At 31.9% G+C, this 15,193-nt stretch overlaps 2 protein-coding genes and 1 non-coding gene across 5 annotated transcripts; all 3 read left to right on the top strand.

Annotated features, from left to right (window-relative positions):
- Window positions 1–8: 8 nt before the first annotated feature.
- Window positions 9–6,358, top strand: LOC135845850 (putative fatty acyl-CoA reductase CG5065). The gene is made up of 8 exons (XM_065364697.1): window positions 9–456; window positions 546–794; window positions 3,520–3,665; window positions 3,742–3,851; window positions 4,389–4,584; window positions 4,689–4,931; window positions 5,014–5,274; window positions 5,354–6,358. Exons 1-8 carry the CDS (start codon window positions 259–261, stop codon window positions 5,469–5,471), a joined length of 1,521 nt encoding a protein of 506 aa, XP_065220769.1. The 5' UTR covers window positions 9–258; the 3' UTR covers window positions 5,472–6,358.
- Window positions 6,359–9,651: 3,293 nt separating this feature from the next.
- LOC135842730 (putative fatty acyl-CoA reductase CG5065) lies at window positions 9,652–15,173 on the top strand. 3 transcript variants are annotated; one of them, XR_010558176.1, is made up of 10 exons: window positions 9,652–10,063; window positions 10,151–10,399; window positions 11,070–11,215; window positions 11,366–11,475; window positions 11,913–12,108; window positions 12,196–12,438; window positions 12,534–12,794; window positions 12,884–13,034; window positions 13,924–14,064; window positions 14,581–15,173. XR_010558176.1 is itself a non-coding variant. In XM_065360326.1 (9 exons), exons 1-8 carry the CDS (start codon window positions 9,866–9,868, stop codon window positions 12,990–12,992), a joined length of 1,512 nt encoding a protein of 503 aa, XP_065216398.1. In that variant the 5' UTR covers window positions 9,652–9,865; the 3' UTR covers window positions 12,993–13,034; window positions 13,924–14,114. The 3 variants fall into 3 exon arrangements, 2 of the variants coding, with proteins under 2 accessions (XP_065216398.1, XP_065216397.1); XM_065360326.1 differs by lacking the exon at window positions 14,581–15,173 and having other exon boundaries at window positions 13,924–14,114; XM_065360325.1 differs by lacking the exons at window positions 13,924–14,064; window positions 14,581–15,173 and having other exon boundaries at window positions 12,884–13,164.
- On the top strand, window positions 14,639–14,749 carry LOC135846136 (U6atac minor spliceosomal RNA). Its single transcript, XR_010558913.1, has one exon. It is a non-coding gene; the product is annotated as a U6atac minor spliceosomal RNA (small nuclear RNA).
- Window positions 15,174–15,193: the final 20 nt, after the last annotated feature.

Here is a 15,193-nt window from a genome sequence, read left to right as displayed (position 1 = left end):
GTAACATCCCAACCTTTACATCGTTCACTCAGTAATGGTCGTGTACCTAATGGTTTCTTTTAAAAATACTAATTGGTGATGTGTTAACTAATTAGTTTAGTCTACCGCTATTAAGTTACTACAGTGATTGTGATACCTACCCAGTTGCAACTGCGATATTATACAACACAATTAAATTTTAAACTGCGGTGAAAATTTGTGTACTTTTGTGTTCGGTGTATGCGAGTTTTCTTTTTTTCTTAATTTGTTTTTTAAAAAATGGCCGAAGAATCGCAAGTATCGGCGTTTTACGCGCATAAAAAAATCTTGATTACCGGAGGCAGTGGATTTATGGGTAAAGTGTTAATATGGAAGTTACTGCACAGTTGCCCCGAACTGGACACAATTTACATGCTAATGCGATCGAAATGGGGTAAAAATTCAATATCTCGTAAAGATGACATTTTCAGCTCGCAGGTAATCATCATTGTACAAAGTAAATTATCATAAGTACCTCGAGTACGATGAGTGAGTACTTTGTAGATAATTCAAGATTGTCTCGTCAGATGTTCGATAATCTTAAAAAAGATTATCCCGAGGCACTCGACAAAGTGGTATTGATAACTGGAGATGTTGGAGAGGAAGGGATAGGATTGTCGGATGAAGATCGAGATACCTTGATTAACGAAGTATCCATCATATTCCATAGCGCAGCTGTTTTAAAAATGGATCTAGATTTACGCACAGCTGTTAATGTAAATACTGTGGGAGCCATCAGGATGTTGGATGTGGCTGCGAAAATGAAAAAATTAGAAGTAGGTATTACCAATTCAATTCAAGAGTTTTATTTTTACATGATATATATGATAATTGACGAGTACCCATTAATTTTAAGTTAGGTAACCAATTGCCTCAATCTGCAGATCCCTCGATCGAATTATTATCAGTGATTCTTGTTTACATCTGAGAACATTTGTTTAAATTTCCATTTTTTCAATTTTTGCTCTTAGGTATGTACTTTATGAGAGAGGAGGAGAAATATTGATAATTCACTACCTACTTGCTTGGCATAATTGTTTTGTAAAAAAAAAAAAAAAAAAAAAAGAGCAAAATATTCTTTAAATGGGTTTGCAAATTTTCTTTCAAAATTCATTGCTTATTGATAAAGACAATTGGATTAAAATTAATATGAATAATAAAACTGAAACTGAACTGAAACTAAACAAAAAATAATAATAATTAAATTAAACCGAAAATAAAAACCAAATTAAACCAAAAAAATGAAAGTAAGAAATGAAATTTGAATTAGAAATTGGAATGAAAAATAACAATTGGGTAAAACCAGTAACTAAAATTATAGGTACTTATCCAATTAAACTAAACTAAAGAAAAGTGAGCATTAGGTGAAAAATTGAAAAAATGAAACTTGATAAATTACCCAAATTGGGCCATTATTAACAGTGGAAGATGGAAATCGAATGAAATCAATAACAAAAATGAAACACATGCATCAAGTTGAAAAATTGAAGATTGAATAAAATGAATAATTGAAAATTAAACAAAACAAAAAAATAAAATAAATAAAAATTATTCTAATTATATTTAATTTATTTTTTATTAAAAAAAAAAAAATAAACCAAATAAAATTAAAAGTTTTAGTACCTATGTTTTTCAACATTTTTCAAATATTATTCTAACGATTTTCAATCATTTTTGTTAATTTGTTGTCATCTTAGCAATGATTTTTTTTTTTTTTGTAATTTAGCCCGATTGAACATTTTTTCCTATAAAAAAAGGCGTTTATTAATTTTTTTTTTCTAATTAAAATGTTTAAAGTTGAAAAATGTACATTTTTTAAAAATTCAAATTTTTTAAAACTCTTGAGGACAAAAATTTCATTTCAAAATGATTTTACCTATTTCTTTAAATTATTGAAATCCAAAAAATGAGCAAATTTATTTGTTTAAATCTTTTATAATTATATAGGATAGGTAATAGTATTTTTTCAGTTTAATAGTTCTGGGCAGATTTTTGTATTTTCAAAAATCGAAAAAAGGAACTGGGTGATCAAAATGTTTTACGATAGAATATTTTTGAAGGGGTTTTCGATTAATTTGGAAAAGTAGAAAGCGAGAAAAAGAAACAAAAAGAGAAAGTTTTCAAAGCTTGAAATAAAAATATTGTCAATTTGATTAGATATTGGGACTGAGATTAAATTATAGAAGTACGAGGCGATTGCCTTCTTCCAGTTTAAAACGAATACTCAGATTCTTAATTTCTGCTGATATTTTTATTATTTTTCCTTCTTTTATTCTCAGAAAATTACTCGATTTTTTCAGCAGGTAATTCCCGTAATTTTGTTCGTATTCACGAACAAAGATTACACGAGTAAATTTTTTCTCGTTATTTGAGTTCAAATAATTAAAAATGTGATTTAGTTTTTTTTTTTTTTTTTTTTTTTTTTCAAAAATATCAGAATGTAAAGTAGGTCTAGATTTTTTTTAATGTTTTGACCTATATAGCAGCCTATACCTAATCAGAAATCAATTACTTATTCGATTTCGGGAAAAATTCGAGTACATAGGAAAACCAATGACTCACGAATATAATTTCTTTTTCTGAATTTTGTCAAATCAATTACCTGTCAGTAGAGGGCAATGTGTACAAGTTCAAATTACTCACACGAACTGATATAAAATTCAAAATTACATATTTATGAAGGAAAATTTTGATACGTATGCATTCAAATACCTATGTATTCTGAAATCTGAATCTAAACTTTCTACTTCGTTTGGTGCATTTTTCATTTGTTCGTGAAAAATTTCAGGAATGAATGCATGGTTGCATGTAAATGCATAATATCAAAGTGAGGGTCAAGTGTAGAAGTGTATGTATCCACCGGTTATTTTGTGTATTGGCAAAAACACGAATTGATCAAAGAGTACACGTGTGTTTGATTATTTATTGGTTTCACCCCCCTCCTCCCCGCCCAACAGAGAGGAGAACCAGGAAACTACATATGTATTTTATAGAGGTTTTAATAATACTCGTAGGTATGTACTTGGTTTGATTGGCAACGATCACATCGAAAGTGCATGAATATGAACTAGTTTCTATTGTTTTCGGTCCTTAGCATAATAGTTAGGTAGTTAGGTACCTAATAATGAATTGAAGACTTGAAAAATTAACTTAGAAGAGAGGAGGAGTGAAGCTACATTTGCATTTGCATCGTCATCAGAATAAAAATAAGAGTGAGTCAGAAAGGAGTAAATTTTTGCATTTGAAAATCATTTGTCACACGTGTTCTCGTCTTATTCATTGGATTAGATATATCCATGCACTTTATGATTTTTATTTCAAACATGATAGGTACCTATAGATGTCGTAGCTCTTGTGGGAGGTAGGGAGTAATCTAAGTATGTAGGGGGCGATTAAAATATAGGTAATTAATTTAAGTGAGATATTCCAGCTTATAAATAAATAATTCGTAAAAATAAAATGTTCTCAAGTATTCATGGATTGGTTTTTTAAATTTTATAGGCGTTTGTGTACATTTCTACGGCGTTTTGTTGTTGCGAAAATTTCACAGTGGAAGAAAAAATTTACCCCGCAAAGCACAACCCATACGATATTATAAATCTAACTCAGTGGATGGAACCTGAATTTTTGGAAAAAATCACACCTCAGTAAATATCGTTTCATCTTTATAATATAGATTAAGATTAGTACCTGTCAATCTAAATCATTATGTTTTATTTACAGATTAATTCATCCGTTACCGAATACATACATTTATAGCAAACGACTAACCGAATCCTTACTGCTGGATTACCAATCAAAAGTTCCCCTTATCGTTGCGAGGCCCAGCATAGGTAATTTTTTTTCAACGAATTAGTATGTAGGCAGTTGAGAAAAATCAGCATAAAAGTGCCTATCGTTTGTTTAGCGGTCAAACCTCTATAGGTATTTATAATTTTATTCGAGAAGCTACAAATTGTATAGCATTCACTATACCTTGTCTACAATACACGTAGTTTTGTGATCACTGATCAGACTAATCGTAGGTGACCACGGGTCACAAAGATGACCCTTGACAGTGGCAACGACATTCCATTTCATTTTCAACTTCTATGATACGTTGAAATACTCGTAATACTTTGGAAATTTTAGCCACTGTATCATAAAAGTTTAGAAACTTGAATCAGATTTTCTTGGACAGAAGGACTGAGATTTTGCACAAAATGGCAATTCTTTCTAAAATATCCATACTTTGGGAACCATTGGCTCCGCCCATTGCACAACTGGGCTTTTGAGGGGCTCAAAATTGGATTTTTTTTTCTCCATCCCATATTGTACATCTCTCGAGTAGCTCGGATAATCTTTATCAAACGCAATAATTTTGTTTATAGTGATCCCTTCACACCAAGAACCATTGCCAGGTTGGAATGATAACCTTAATGGGCCTGGAGCATTTTTTGTAATTGGAGGTAAAGGTCTGTTACGTACTACTATGATGAATGGAGATGGAAAAGCCGACCTAGTTCCAGTTGATATATCGATTAATGCTATATTAAGTTTACCCTGGGCTAATCCAAAAGAAAAATTGTAAGTATACTTGCATCAGTTTTTTAATTTACAGATGAGTACCTACTACCTACCTATGTTTATTTGTTTATTATCTGGTTTTATCAACAAAAAACAAATTTCAGATTGGAAGAAATCAGCGTATATAATATCACACAAACAGCACACAAAGACTTAACATGGGGCAAACTGACGAAGCTAGCTGTGAAATGTTTCGATTCATATCCATTTGATAACATCCTTTGGTACCCAAGTTCCGATCCTTTCACCAAAAGCATTCTAGTATACACGATCAAGTGTATTTTTCTACATTATTTACCAGCCTATATCATCGATTTCATTCTAAGGATAATGGGCGAAAAAACTTTGTAAGCTATAATGAAGATGAGATATTGAACTTATACCTACATACCTACCTACTTCCAATAATTGCAATGTGATTTTTCGCAGCATGGTCCGATCCCATGATAAACTCAGACAAGGCGAAAGAGTACTGCGATATTTCACTCAACAGAAATGGGAATTCCGGAATGATCACCTTTTACAATTGGACGAACAATTGAATGAGGTCGATAAGAAAAAATTCATATTCAACATGAGTAGGCAGGGCGATGTTATAGCATACATGAAGAACGCGGTACTCGGATCTAAAATTTATATTTTCAAAGAAGACGTCAAAAACATGGATCGTGCAAAAAGGACTGCGAATATGTAATGGAAATTTCATTTTTCTCATTTCATCAAGACTAGATGCATGTTATTAAATTGATTGGGTGTGTTTGTTTTTCAGAATGTACGCGTTGGACAGAATAGCCTTCATATTTAAATTCTACATCTTATGGAAAATTATCACATTGGTGTTCAATATGTTCTTGAGTGCAATTGAATGGTATCAGAATTCATTCTAAGAAAGAATGAAAGAAAAAACGTATTTTTCCTAGCCAATAATCTACTGTTTCGCATCTCAACAAAACATCTTTTATAGGGGCGAAGAGACCAGGGGGCAGGGGGTTCTATCCTCTCTAGACATTTTGGAAGTTGGCAAAAGTTGGAAATTTTGAGTGGCAAGTTGGCGAGTTGGCAATTTTGAATGTTCAATGATGAAATGACAACTCTGAAATTTTTGTGTAATTCCTGAACAAATTTTCGCCCATGCTCCGCTCAGCTAATATTTTAGACTTCTCTTCATAATTCGGAATTTTAAAAAACTCGCCATCAAATTCACATTATATTTTATCATTTTTCATCTAAGTATACTTAAGAAGGTTCTTTCAATTTTACCAGCTCTTTAATTTTTTTAAAAAAGTAATAGGTATTCCAACAAATCGCAAAGTGTTGAACAAATTACCAATAACTTTTACACGTGTTTAAAGTACATATCATGTTGGGAAGGCATGAAAAAATGCTGCGTTCATCTAATAAACGTAGTAACAAGCTGAGTTGTTGAAAATTGGCATTTTCAAGATTCTTCTCCCCTCCCCTCCTAATAAAATTGGTTTACTACGTCCCTATCCTTTGCGAGTTTAAGACTATGCAAAACGCATGTAATATAATACAATGTACAAAATTATACGTACTTAGTTAGACTTACATTTACTATTAGTACTCAGCAGTTTAAGCATTATTTAGGTATTGAAAATCGCCATACAACCTTTAAAATTGAATACCTATTCCGTTTTAACACTTATTTGACGGTTCTCCTGTACAGTAATTACCTATCTGCAGCTGTTGAACCATTGATGTTATGTTATTGAGATTTTTTATGCATTTTAATAAAATTTTATTTTTTTTGTGATTTTTTTCTTCAATAAGTATACAGGTACATATAAATGTACTTTTATAGTGAAAATGGCCATATATTTTATCCTGGTTCTAGTTGAATGGATTTAAAATATTTTCACAATCATCAATGCAATTAAAAGTGATCAAAAAAGCTTCATCGAATTATATGACTCAAGTTTTAACTCAGTTTTGTTTTTTTGTAATTTTTAGGATTTTTTGCATTAGATGTTTCTAGTTTCAAATCATTTTTCTCTCGAAGATTTGATAGAAACCTGCACGAGATGTCACATATGGCCTGTGTTGGTATTTGGTGATTCGAAACGTGTTTATGCACCTACTAACAAGGGAGGTGCCCCAGGTGACATTCGCCGATTTCAACGATTCTTACATCATTGGATAGAGGAATCTGATGAGAATGATCTCAAAGAGAATTAAATTTTATACAATTTTGTTAGTGTGAAATTTTTCTAGGACCCTCCGTTTGTGTTCTAACGCCTCTGCAAAGTTTAGCTTGTTCTGACTTCCCCTAATTGGGGGAACCCATGGGAAAATTATTTGATGAAATTCAATAAAATTGTATCAAATTTGATCTTATTATTTGATCAAATTGGATGAAAAATGTGATCAAGTTTTGTAGAATTCTATCAAAGTTTATACAATTACTTACATCTGATTAAATCCAGTGGATTTCAACTGTGAATGTAAAGTTTTCTATAATTTCATAAAGATTCATAAAAATTGATAAAGTTTTATGAAGTTAGATGAAATTTGGTAAAGTACGAGTATACACGTGAAGTTTTATTCAATTTTATGAAGATTGGTAAAAATTGATAAAGTTTGGTGTAATAAACACACAAAGTTTTATTTAATTTTATAAAAATTGATGAAAGTTGATAAAGTTTGATGAAATTTGATGTAGTGCAATACAAAAAGTTTGATGTGATTTTATAAAGATTTGTAAAAGCTGATAAAGTAGTATAAAGATTAAAGTTTTATAGAGTTGGATGTTTGTAATGCATTCTTGAAATTTATATAAAACGTGATATTGTTTGATCAACTTTTATAAAATTATATCAAAATTGATCAAAGTGTGCATCACTTAGTTGATTTGTTACACATTTATTTTATCCAATTTTATAGAATTGCATAAAACTAGATAAAAGTTATGAACTTCTGTTTCACTGAAAAATTTCTCTATGACAAAGATATTCATCTTGATCAAGTTTGATCAAATTTAATCAAACTCGACCAGATTTTATAAAATTTGATCAAACAATCCTGAAAATTTTCTAAGTCCAGACCCTGGGAAAGAGAATATAAATTTCCTTAATACCTGAACTCTCATGGAACAGGTTGGTATAGTGGTTAAGAGAACAGATTGTGGTGTGGGAGGGTGAAGGTTCAAACTCAGATGCTGGCAGTGAAATTTTTTGAAATTTTTTTTTCACTTTTTTGATGAAATTTACTACCAGGATCAATCCGGAGTCTTCTGGTTAAATTCAACTGTAGATAGTACTCGAGGAGACGAACAAAAAAAGTTATTATGATAAGTTGCCTATCTTGTAAAATGAAGGGGCTACGTGCTTCGCAAAACCAAGAATTTACCAATTTTGAAAAATTCATCAAAAATAAGAAAATGTTCGAATCATTCAAGTGATGTCCCTAACCCATAGTACTTACTCAAGTGGACGAACAAAAAGTGGTATTATGACCAATTGCCTATCTTCAAAATGGAAGGGGCAAACCTGATTCAAAATTTCCAAATTTCAAGTGCCCCGAATTTGAATTTTGAAATTGTGCTTGTCCCTTCAACTTTTAAGATAGGCAATTGGTCATAATAACATTTTTTGTTCGTCCACTCAAGTACTATGGGTTAGGGGCATCAATAAAATGATTCAAACATCTTATTTTAAAAGAATTTTTCAAAATAGGTAAATTTTAGTTCAAAAATGGGGTAATTTCTTCAATTTGCAGACAGTAAGAAAATGTTTGTATTATTCAAATCGTGCCCCTAACCCATAGTACTTGAGTGGATGAACAAAAAATGTTATCATGACCAATTGCCTATCTTAAAAATTGAAGGGGCAAGCACAATTTCAAAATTCAAATTTGGGGCATTCGAAATTTGGAAGTTTTGAATCAGGTTTGCCCGTTCAATTTTGAAGATAGGCAATTGGTCATAATAACATGTTTTGTTCGTCCACTCGAATACTATGAGTTAGGGGCATCATTTGAATGATTCAAACATTTTCTTATTTTTGATGAATTTTTCAAAATAGGTAAATTTCCGGTTTTGCGGAGCACATAGCACCTTCATTTTACAAGATAGGCAACTTACCATAATAACGTTTTTTGTTCGTCTCCTCGAGTACTATCTACATTTGAATTTAACCAGACGACTCCGGATTCATCCTGGTACACTACTTCACATTTTAAGCGCAAATTACATTTCAACATTAATTAGACCATTTTTACTACTTAATTAATAAATATAATTTTTTAAAACAAAAGAATATGAATTTGATAGAATTTTATCCAAGTGAATCAAATTAAATGAGATTTGATAAAATTTTATAGGTACATTCTGGACATAAAATTCTATAGAAAATTTTTCAGTGTTTTTTATGGAATTTTATAGAATTATTTTTCGTCAGAACAGTTTATATTTTATTCCACTGAGCGAAAGCTACTGTGTCAATCACGCTCAAATTTTCACCATAAGTTAAGAACCCTTATGGAAACCTACATAATAAATTTGATCTATATTGGTTCATTAGAAGGGGAGTAACAGCTGGTCAAAGTTGAAATTGCGAAAAATCATTCTGACTTGCCCCGGTGCACCTTATGTGAAAATCGAAAAATCGCCCTGGAAGGCTCAAATATCAACTTCAGCAGCTGAAAATTTCACCGTGGGCTAGTCTCATCATATGTATTGAAATGCCCAAATACTATGGAAGGGTTCGGTATGTGACCTCCGCCGACTATTTTTGCCCAATTTTTCAAAATTGCTATGAGAAAATCAAAACATTACCCTGGAAGCCCGAAATATCAACTTCAGCAGCTGAAAATTTCGTCGTAGACTATGTTCGATGTCCTATATCTAATGGTGCAAGAATAATTAAAATCGGTGAATGTCACCTGCGGCACCTCCCTTGTAAGTAGGTACCTATCTACACGCGATCAGACTACTATAATTATAAATATTCAACGAGCCGCAATCAACTGATTTATCAGATGGTTTTTTAAGAAAACATCATTTTTAATTAATTCATACGCATACTTAGTTGAAAGAAAACATTTGTCTATAGGTAGGTACTTCAAAATCGAACAAGTTTAATAATCGTGTTAGTAGTGCTTTTGAAATAGTGACAAGGGTAATCGGTACGCATTAAAGCTGTATTGTCACCTACCTACTTAACTTTTTGGCACCTAGTCTAGTACAATAATTTACAATACCTGCGAAAATTCGTAAACTTGTTTTTCGGTCTATTTGTTTGTGACATTTTTCATTCGTGAAAAAATGGCCGAAGATTCGCAAATATCCTCGTTTTACGCCTACAAGAAAATCTTGATCACTGGAGGCACCGGAAGCATGGGTAAAGTTTTGATTTGGAAATTATTGCACAGCTGTCCTAAATTGGACACTGTTTACGTGCTGATTCGACCTAAATATGGCAAAAACCGAATATCCCGTAAATCAGAACTTTTCAGTTCACCGGTAAAGTCTGAAAAAATTGCAAAATACCTACGTGCAAAGTTTTCGGGTTTCCCTCGAATTTGATTGTATAATTCCAAAATGTTCTAGATATTTGAAAATTTCAAAAAGAATAATCCTAAGATACTCGACAAAGTGATATTCGTTTCTGGAGATGTTGGAGAAGAAGGAATGGGACTGTCGAGTAAAGATCGAGAATTGTTGATCGACGAAGTATCTATTGTATTCCATAACGCTGCTATTTTAAAAATGGACGCCGATTTACGTACCGCTGTCAATGTTAATACACTTGGAACTGCAAGGATGTTGGATCTTGCGCAAAAGATGAAAAAACTGGAGGTACCTATTTTTGATATACCTACGTGGAAAATTATTAGAGATTCGTTTTACTTTTCGGAATAAAATTAATCACTCTAATTACTTAGGGGTCAAGTTTACGGCGATCTCAAAATTCGCTCATTTTGGGCTCAAAATCGATCCGAAAATATCTTCCAAAAATTATCGAGATGATATTAAAAGAATCTTTAAGAAATTTCGTTACACCTCACGTGCCATGCCCCTTCTACAATGAACCAATTTTACTTAATTTTTTTAAGAATGTTTTTCAACTCCATAAAAAGTCCATAATTTTCAAATTTGTGGCCCAAAAATCCAAATTTTTAATTACTGAACCAACTCCATTAAAATTTAGAAAAGTGCACCTACCTACATAAATAAATAAAAATTTTGAAAAAAATCAAAGAATAAACTATTTTTGACAACGAAACTAAATTATTCTGATGTACGTACCTAAGTACTTCTTTATTTATTGCGTTTTCTTTCTTTTCCAATCTGAATTTGATATTGGATTATATTGGAAAACGGGACACTTTAATGCTTGGGATCATACTTACCTACCAAATTTAAGCAAAAAACATTAATATATTATGTTAAGTAGGTACCTACTCATGAGAATTGAGTAAGTATTCGTTACATGAAAATAAGTGCACATTATTAAAACAAATTGTAGGCTTTTGTTCACGTTTCTACGGCGTTTTGTTGTTGTGAAAATCTTACAGTTGAAGAAAGAATTTACCCCTCGACGCAAAATCCACTCGATGTCATTGATCTTACTCGGTGGATGGATCCCCAAATGCTGGCTGACTTAACCCCTAAGTATGTAAAACGTATTCTTCGTGCAAATTGATGCCTATATAATATTGTAAAAAATTTTTTTTGCAAGAACTGTGTCCCTAAAATTTTTCTCAAGCATCTTTAATGTACCTATTTGCGTTACTAGTATACGTATATATATTTTTTTTACAGATTAATTTATCCATTACCGAACACTTACATTTACAGCAAGCGACTCACAGAAACGTTACTATTGAATTACGTATCACTTGTTCCTATTATCGTTGCAAGACCTAGCATTGGTAATTTTCATTTAATTTTTTTCAAGCTATAAAACGGTTTGGAGCTAGGTACCGCCTTCAATCGACTTAGTAATCATGTTAAAATTAGGGTATAAAAGTATATTCTACGTAGCTTTCCAACTTCATCGGATAAAATTTTTTGAATACTTATTTCAATTTTCAAAAATCTGCTGGAGGCTCCAGAATGTCTTAAAACGTTTCCAAAATAGTTCCAATCGATTTGGTGAGTCGAAAATAGGGCACATGCCAAATTTCAGTCTTCTGCGAAAATTTGGTAGAATTATGATTTTTTTTTTTTTTCATTATTTTTAGAACATTAATAATTCAAAAATCGAAGAAATTCGCTTTCTGCCACCGAAATTTTAGCTAGCGGTGTATTTGAGCAGTGAGTTGACATCTTCGGTAAAAAAATACTACCTACTGAGTACTGATTACAGTGATCCCAGCCATATCAGAACCATTACCTGGTTGGAATGATACTCTTAATGGGCCAGTGGGTCTTTTCACAGCTAGAGGTACAGGAGTAATGCGAACGTCCATGATGAATATTGATGTGAAAAGTGATGTAATTCCAGTTGACATAACTATCAATAGTCTATTAACTCTACCATGGGCTAATTCGAAAGAAAAATTGTGAGTTTTAAATCACCTACTACTATTCTATACTAGCAAGCCCAAATTTTTGAATCAGCGTCTCTTTACTCATTTTTTTTGTTCTAGATTGAAGGAAATCGCCGTATACAATATCACACAAACAGCATACAATGAAATGGTTTGGAGAGAAATAATACAACTCTTTCAAAATGCACTAGAAAAATACCCGTTTGAAAAAATGCTCTGGTATCCGAGTTCTGACACTTTTCCCAATAATCTTGCAATATATACGATAAAGTGCATTTTCTTTCACTATTTGCCAGCCTACTTAATTGATTTTATTTTGGTATTAATTGGCCAAAAACCTTTGTAAGTTGATAATATTATCAAGTAAGTAAGTAGGTATAAGTTAGTGTCATTTGAATTTAATTTTAATTAGGTGCATTTGCGTTTCGTTTTTGTAGCCTGATTCGCACTCACGATAAGCTCAGACAAGGTGAAAAAGTACTTAGGTATTTTTCCCAGCAGCAGTGGGCATTTTTACATGATAAACTATTGAACATTGAAGGGCTGCTCAACAACGCTGATAATCGTATATTCCCTATTAATATGAACGTCGAACCGGATACCGTAAGATACACGGAAAATGCCACAATCGGTGTCAAAGTTTTTATTTTTAAAGAAGATATGAAAAATCTAGATAATGCAAGAAGAAATGCTACAATGTAGGCTTTCATATTTAATATGAATTTAGTTTTTCCCTTAATTAACTTCTCATTTCAATGCTTACAAATTATGCGTTATCAATTTTCAGAATGTATTTTCTCGATAAGATAATGCTGGTCCTCAAATACTTCGTTATATGGAAAATTTTCATGTTCATGTACAGCTCGGTCTTCTACCCTTTTCAAATGAATCAATGAGAAGCACAGCACTTGGAAAAGTCCGTCTACATAAGAGCTAGTGTAGGTACTAGGTACCTCTACCTAGGTATCACTTTTTAAAAATTATCTAGGTACCTACATAAAAATATTTCTAATGCATTTCAAATAAATTTCATTTCTTGATTTTTAAAATGTCAAATTTTTTTACTTGGATAAAAATAATCGTTCCATCAAAAATCATAAGGTAAGTATTCGGGATGTCCCCAATTCCCCATACAAGGTAACCCCTTTATTCATCAGTAACATTGGCATTTGGCAACTCATCTTGATGTCATGTACGATTGCTTGCCTAATCTCAGGATTGAAAGGATTTGTATAATGTTGGTAATAATAAAAAATTTCAGACAACTACCTACAGGCTACAATCAAAACCATACCTCAACAAGCTCATTAGGTAGTTAATCTTATAAAGTTGCTGTTTGAGTGACCTTTTTTTGGTTTTGAAAGAGGCTCTCCTTTATTTAGGGGAAGTTGCCAAATTGTGAGCAAGTTTTTTTTTTTTACAAATTTCAATCATTTTTAAAAATCAATTTTCTGGTAATTTGGTGACACTATTTTTTTCAATTTTGATTTTTGGGAAATTTAGTTAGTATGTACTTATTTTATTTTTTTAAAAAACAGGTAAGTATATTTTACAGATTTTCAGTTGTTGAAAGCAGCAATTTTGTTAATCAAGTTGATTTTATTGAATTTTCAACAGTTTACTTTTTGCTCTGTTGTGTGTTGTTTTAATTAAATAACCTTTTTTTTTTATCATTATCTTTGCTGTGAATTTCCGAATTTCTCAGTAATTTTATGCAATTTCATCACAACTTTCAAGCACTCTCCTCTATTTTCACACAATTTTTTGAATAGGTAAACTTTTATGTCAATTGAGCCATTTTATGCTTAATTTTATGAAATTTTTCAGATTTATTTTTGGAACGAACAGACCAGGAACAAGATCAAAATTTGATTGTTCTCTCAACAGTGTTCGGTGTTCGTGTCACAACAATCTGATTCTGAAGTCGGACTCTAAATGGCTCAAAAACTAAACCCTCAGCCTAAAGAGGTAATGCAAGTGAGGGAAATATTAAAAATTTAATGCTGTTTAAAATGAGACATTAGATAACGACTCTTATTGCTTTCTTTCATTTTTCTGATTTATTTGAGAATAATCAGAAAAGTGGCAAAAACAGTTCATTTCAATGTTAAACTCAAAATTTGGGCCCCTTAATTTCAAAATTATCTGAGCTTTGTATTTTTCTTATATTCTAGAGACGTTAGTGTGTAGTGTTGATTGAAAAAAAAATATAGCTCTGTAGGTGCCATAGATCGGGCTCAGGACTTTTCCCCGATTTTTCAGGTAGGTGAGTAAGCACCTATTTTTTAGAACAAAATGACTTCCAGTTTTTTACTAAAGACAACTTGTTTTTGTCAAGTTCAAGTTTGTGCTTTAAAATTCTCGGAAACGTTGTGTCCCAGATGATAGGGGAGAAGGGTGCAATCTTACTTACTCTATTTTTATTTATAAATTATATGCCATGCCAGACTACAAACTCAAACTATACCATTTCACTACTCGCAGATAAAGTGTTGCGCACCAGATGATGGTATATATACGCGTTCATTCCAACTGCCAAGTTGTGTTGTATGAAAGGAGAGACGGTTAGCACTCCCCTAGACAAGGATGGAATTACACAAATATTAGCCGAGGCACCTCTACCCGTGCAGGTAGAGTCGGCTATAATTTTTTTTTCAACGTACCTTCGTCATTTTAATCTTGTGTCATAAAATACGTAACTGACATGCGTTCCTCTTTGAAATTTTGTTACTGTTTTCAAGACAATTTTTTTTTTTTTTTGATAATTTACAAACGAGGAGCAATATTCCAAAACGCCCTATGTCCATTTTAAAAAATTAATTTTTAGTCTGGTAAATTGGCTATTTAGGCGGGTTTAAAACTTTATTTGGATGGATTTATGATGTTAGGAGTGTAGCTATACACATTTCATCCACCAGATACCGCTAAAAAAAATTCAATAAAAATGGACAAAGTGCGTTTTAGAACACTTTTTATGTTTAAAAACGCAATTCGAAAAAAATGGACTAAGGGCGTTTTGGAATATCGCTCCTCAAACAGAATATGAATATTAAAACCATATACCACAGAGTACTTATTCCAAAATACATACGAGAAA

Source organism: Planococcus citri, chromosome 4, assembly GCF_950023065.1.
Source record: "Planococcus citri chromosome 4, ihPlaCitr1.1, whole genome shotgun sequence".
Lineage (NCBI taxonomy): Eukaryota > Metazoa > Arthropoda > Insecta > Hemiptera > Pseudococcidae > Planococcus > Planococcus citri.
This window is presented reverse-complemented; position numbering and strand designations above follow the sequence as displayed.

Bases quoted from the DNA above. Each gene is read 5' to 3' on its own strand.
- LOC135845850 (XM_065364697.1), top strand. From the start codon at position 259: ATGGCCGAAGAATCGCAAGTATCGGCGTTTTACGCGCATAAAAAAATC. The intron at 3,666-3,741 runs GTAAATATCGTT...TTTTATTTACAG, and splicing joins TTGGAAAAAATCACACCTCA to ATTAATTCATCCGTTACCGA. The intron at 3,852-4,388 runs GTAATTTTTTTT...TTTTGTTTATAG, and splicing joins CGTTGCGAGGCCCAGCATAG to TGATCCCTTCACACCAAGAA.
- LOC135842730 (XM_065360326.1), top strand. From the start codon at position 9,866: ATGGCCGAAGATTCGCAAATATCCTCGTTTTACGCCTACAAGAAAATC. The intron at 10,400-11,069 runs GTACCTATTTTT...AACAAATTGTAG, and splicing joins AAAAGATGAAAAAACTGGAG to GCTTTTGTTCACGTTTCTAC. The intron at 12,795-12,883 runs GTAGGCTTTCAT...ATCAATTTTCAG, and splicing joins GCAAGAAGAAATGCTACAAT to AATGTATTTTCTCGATAAGA.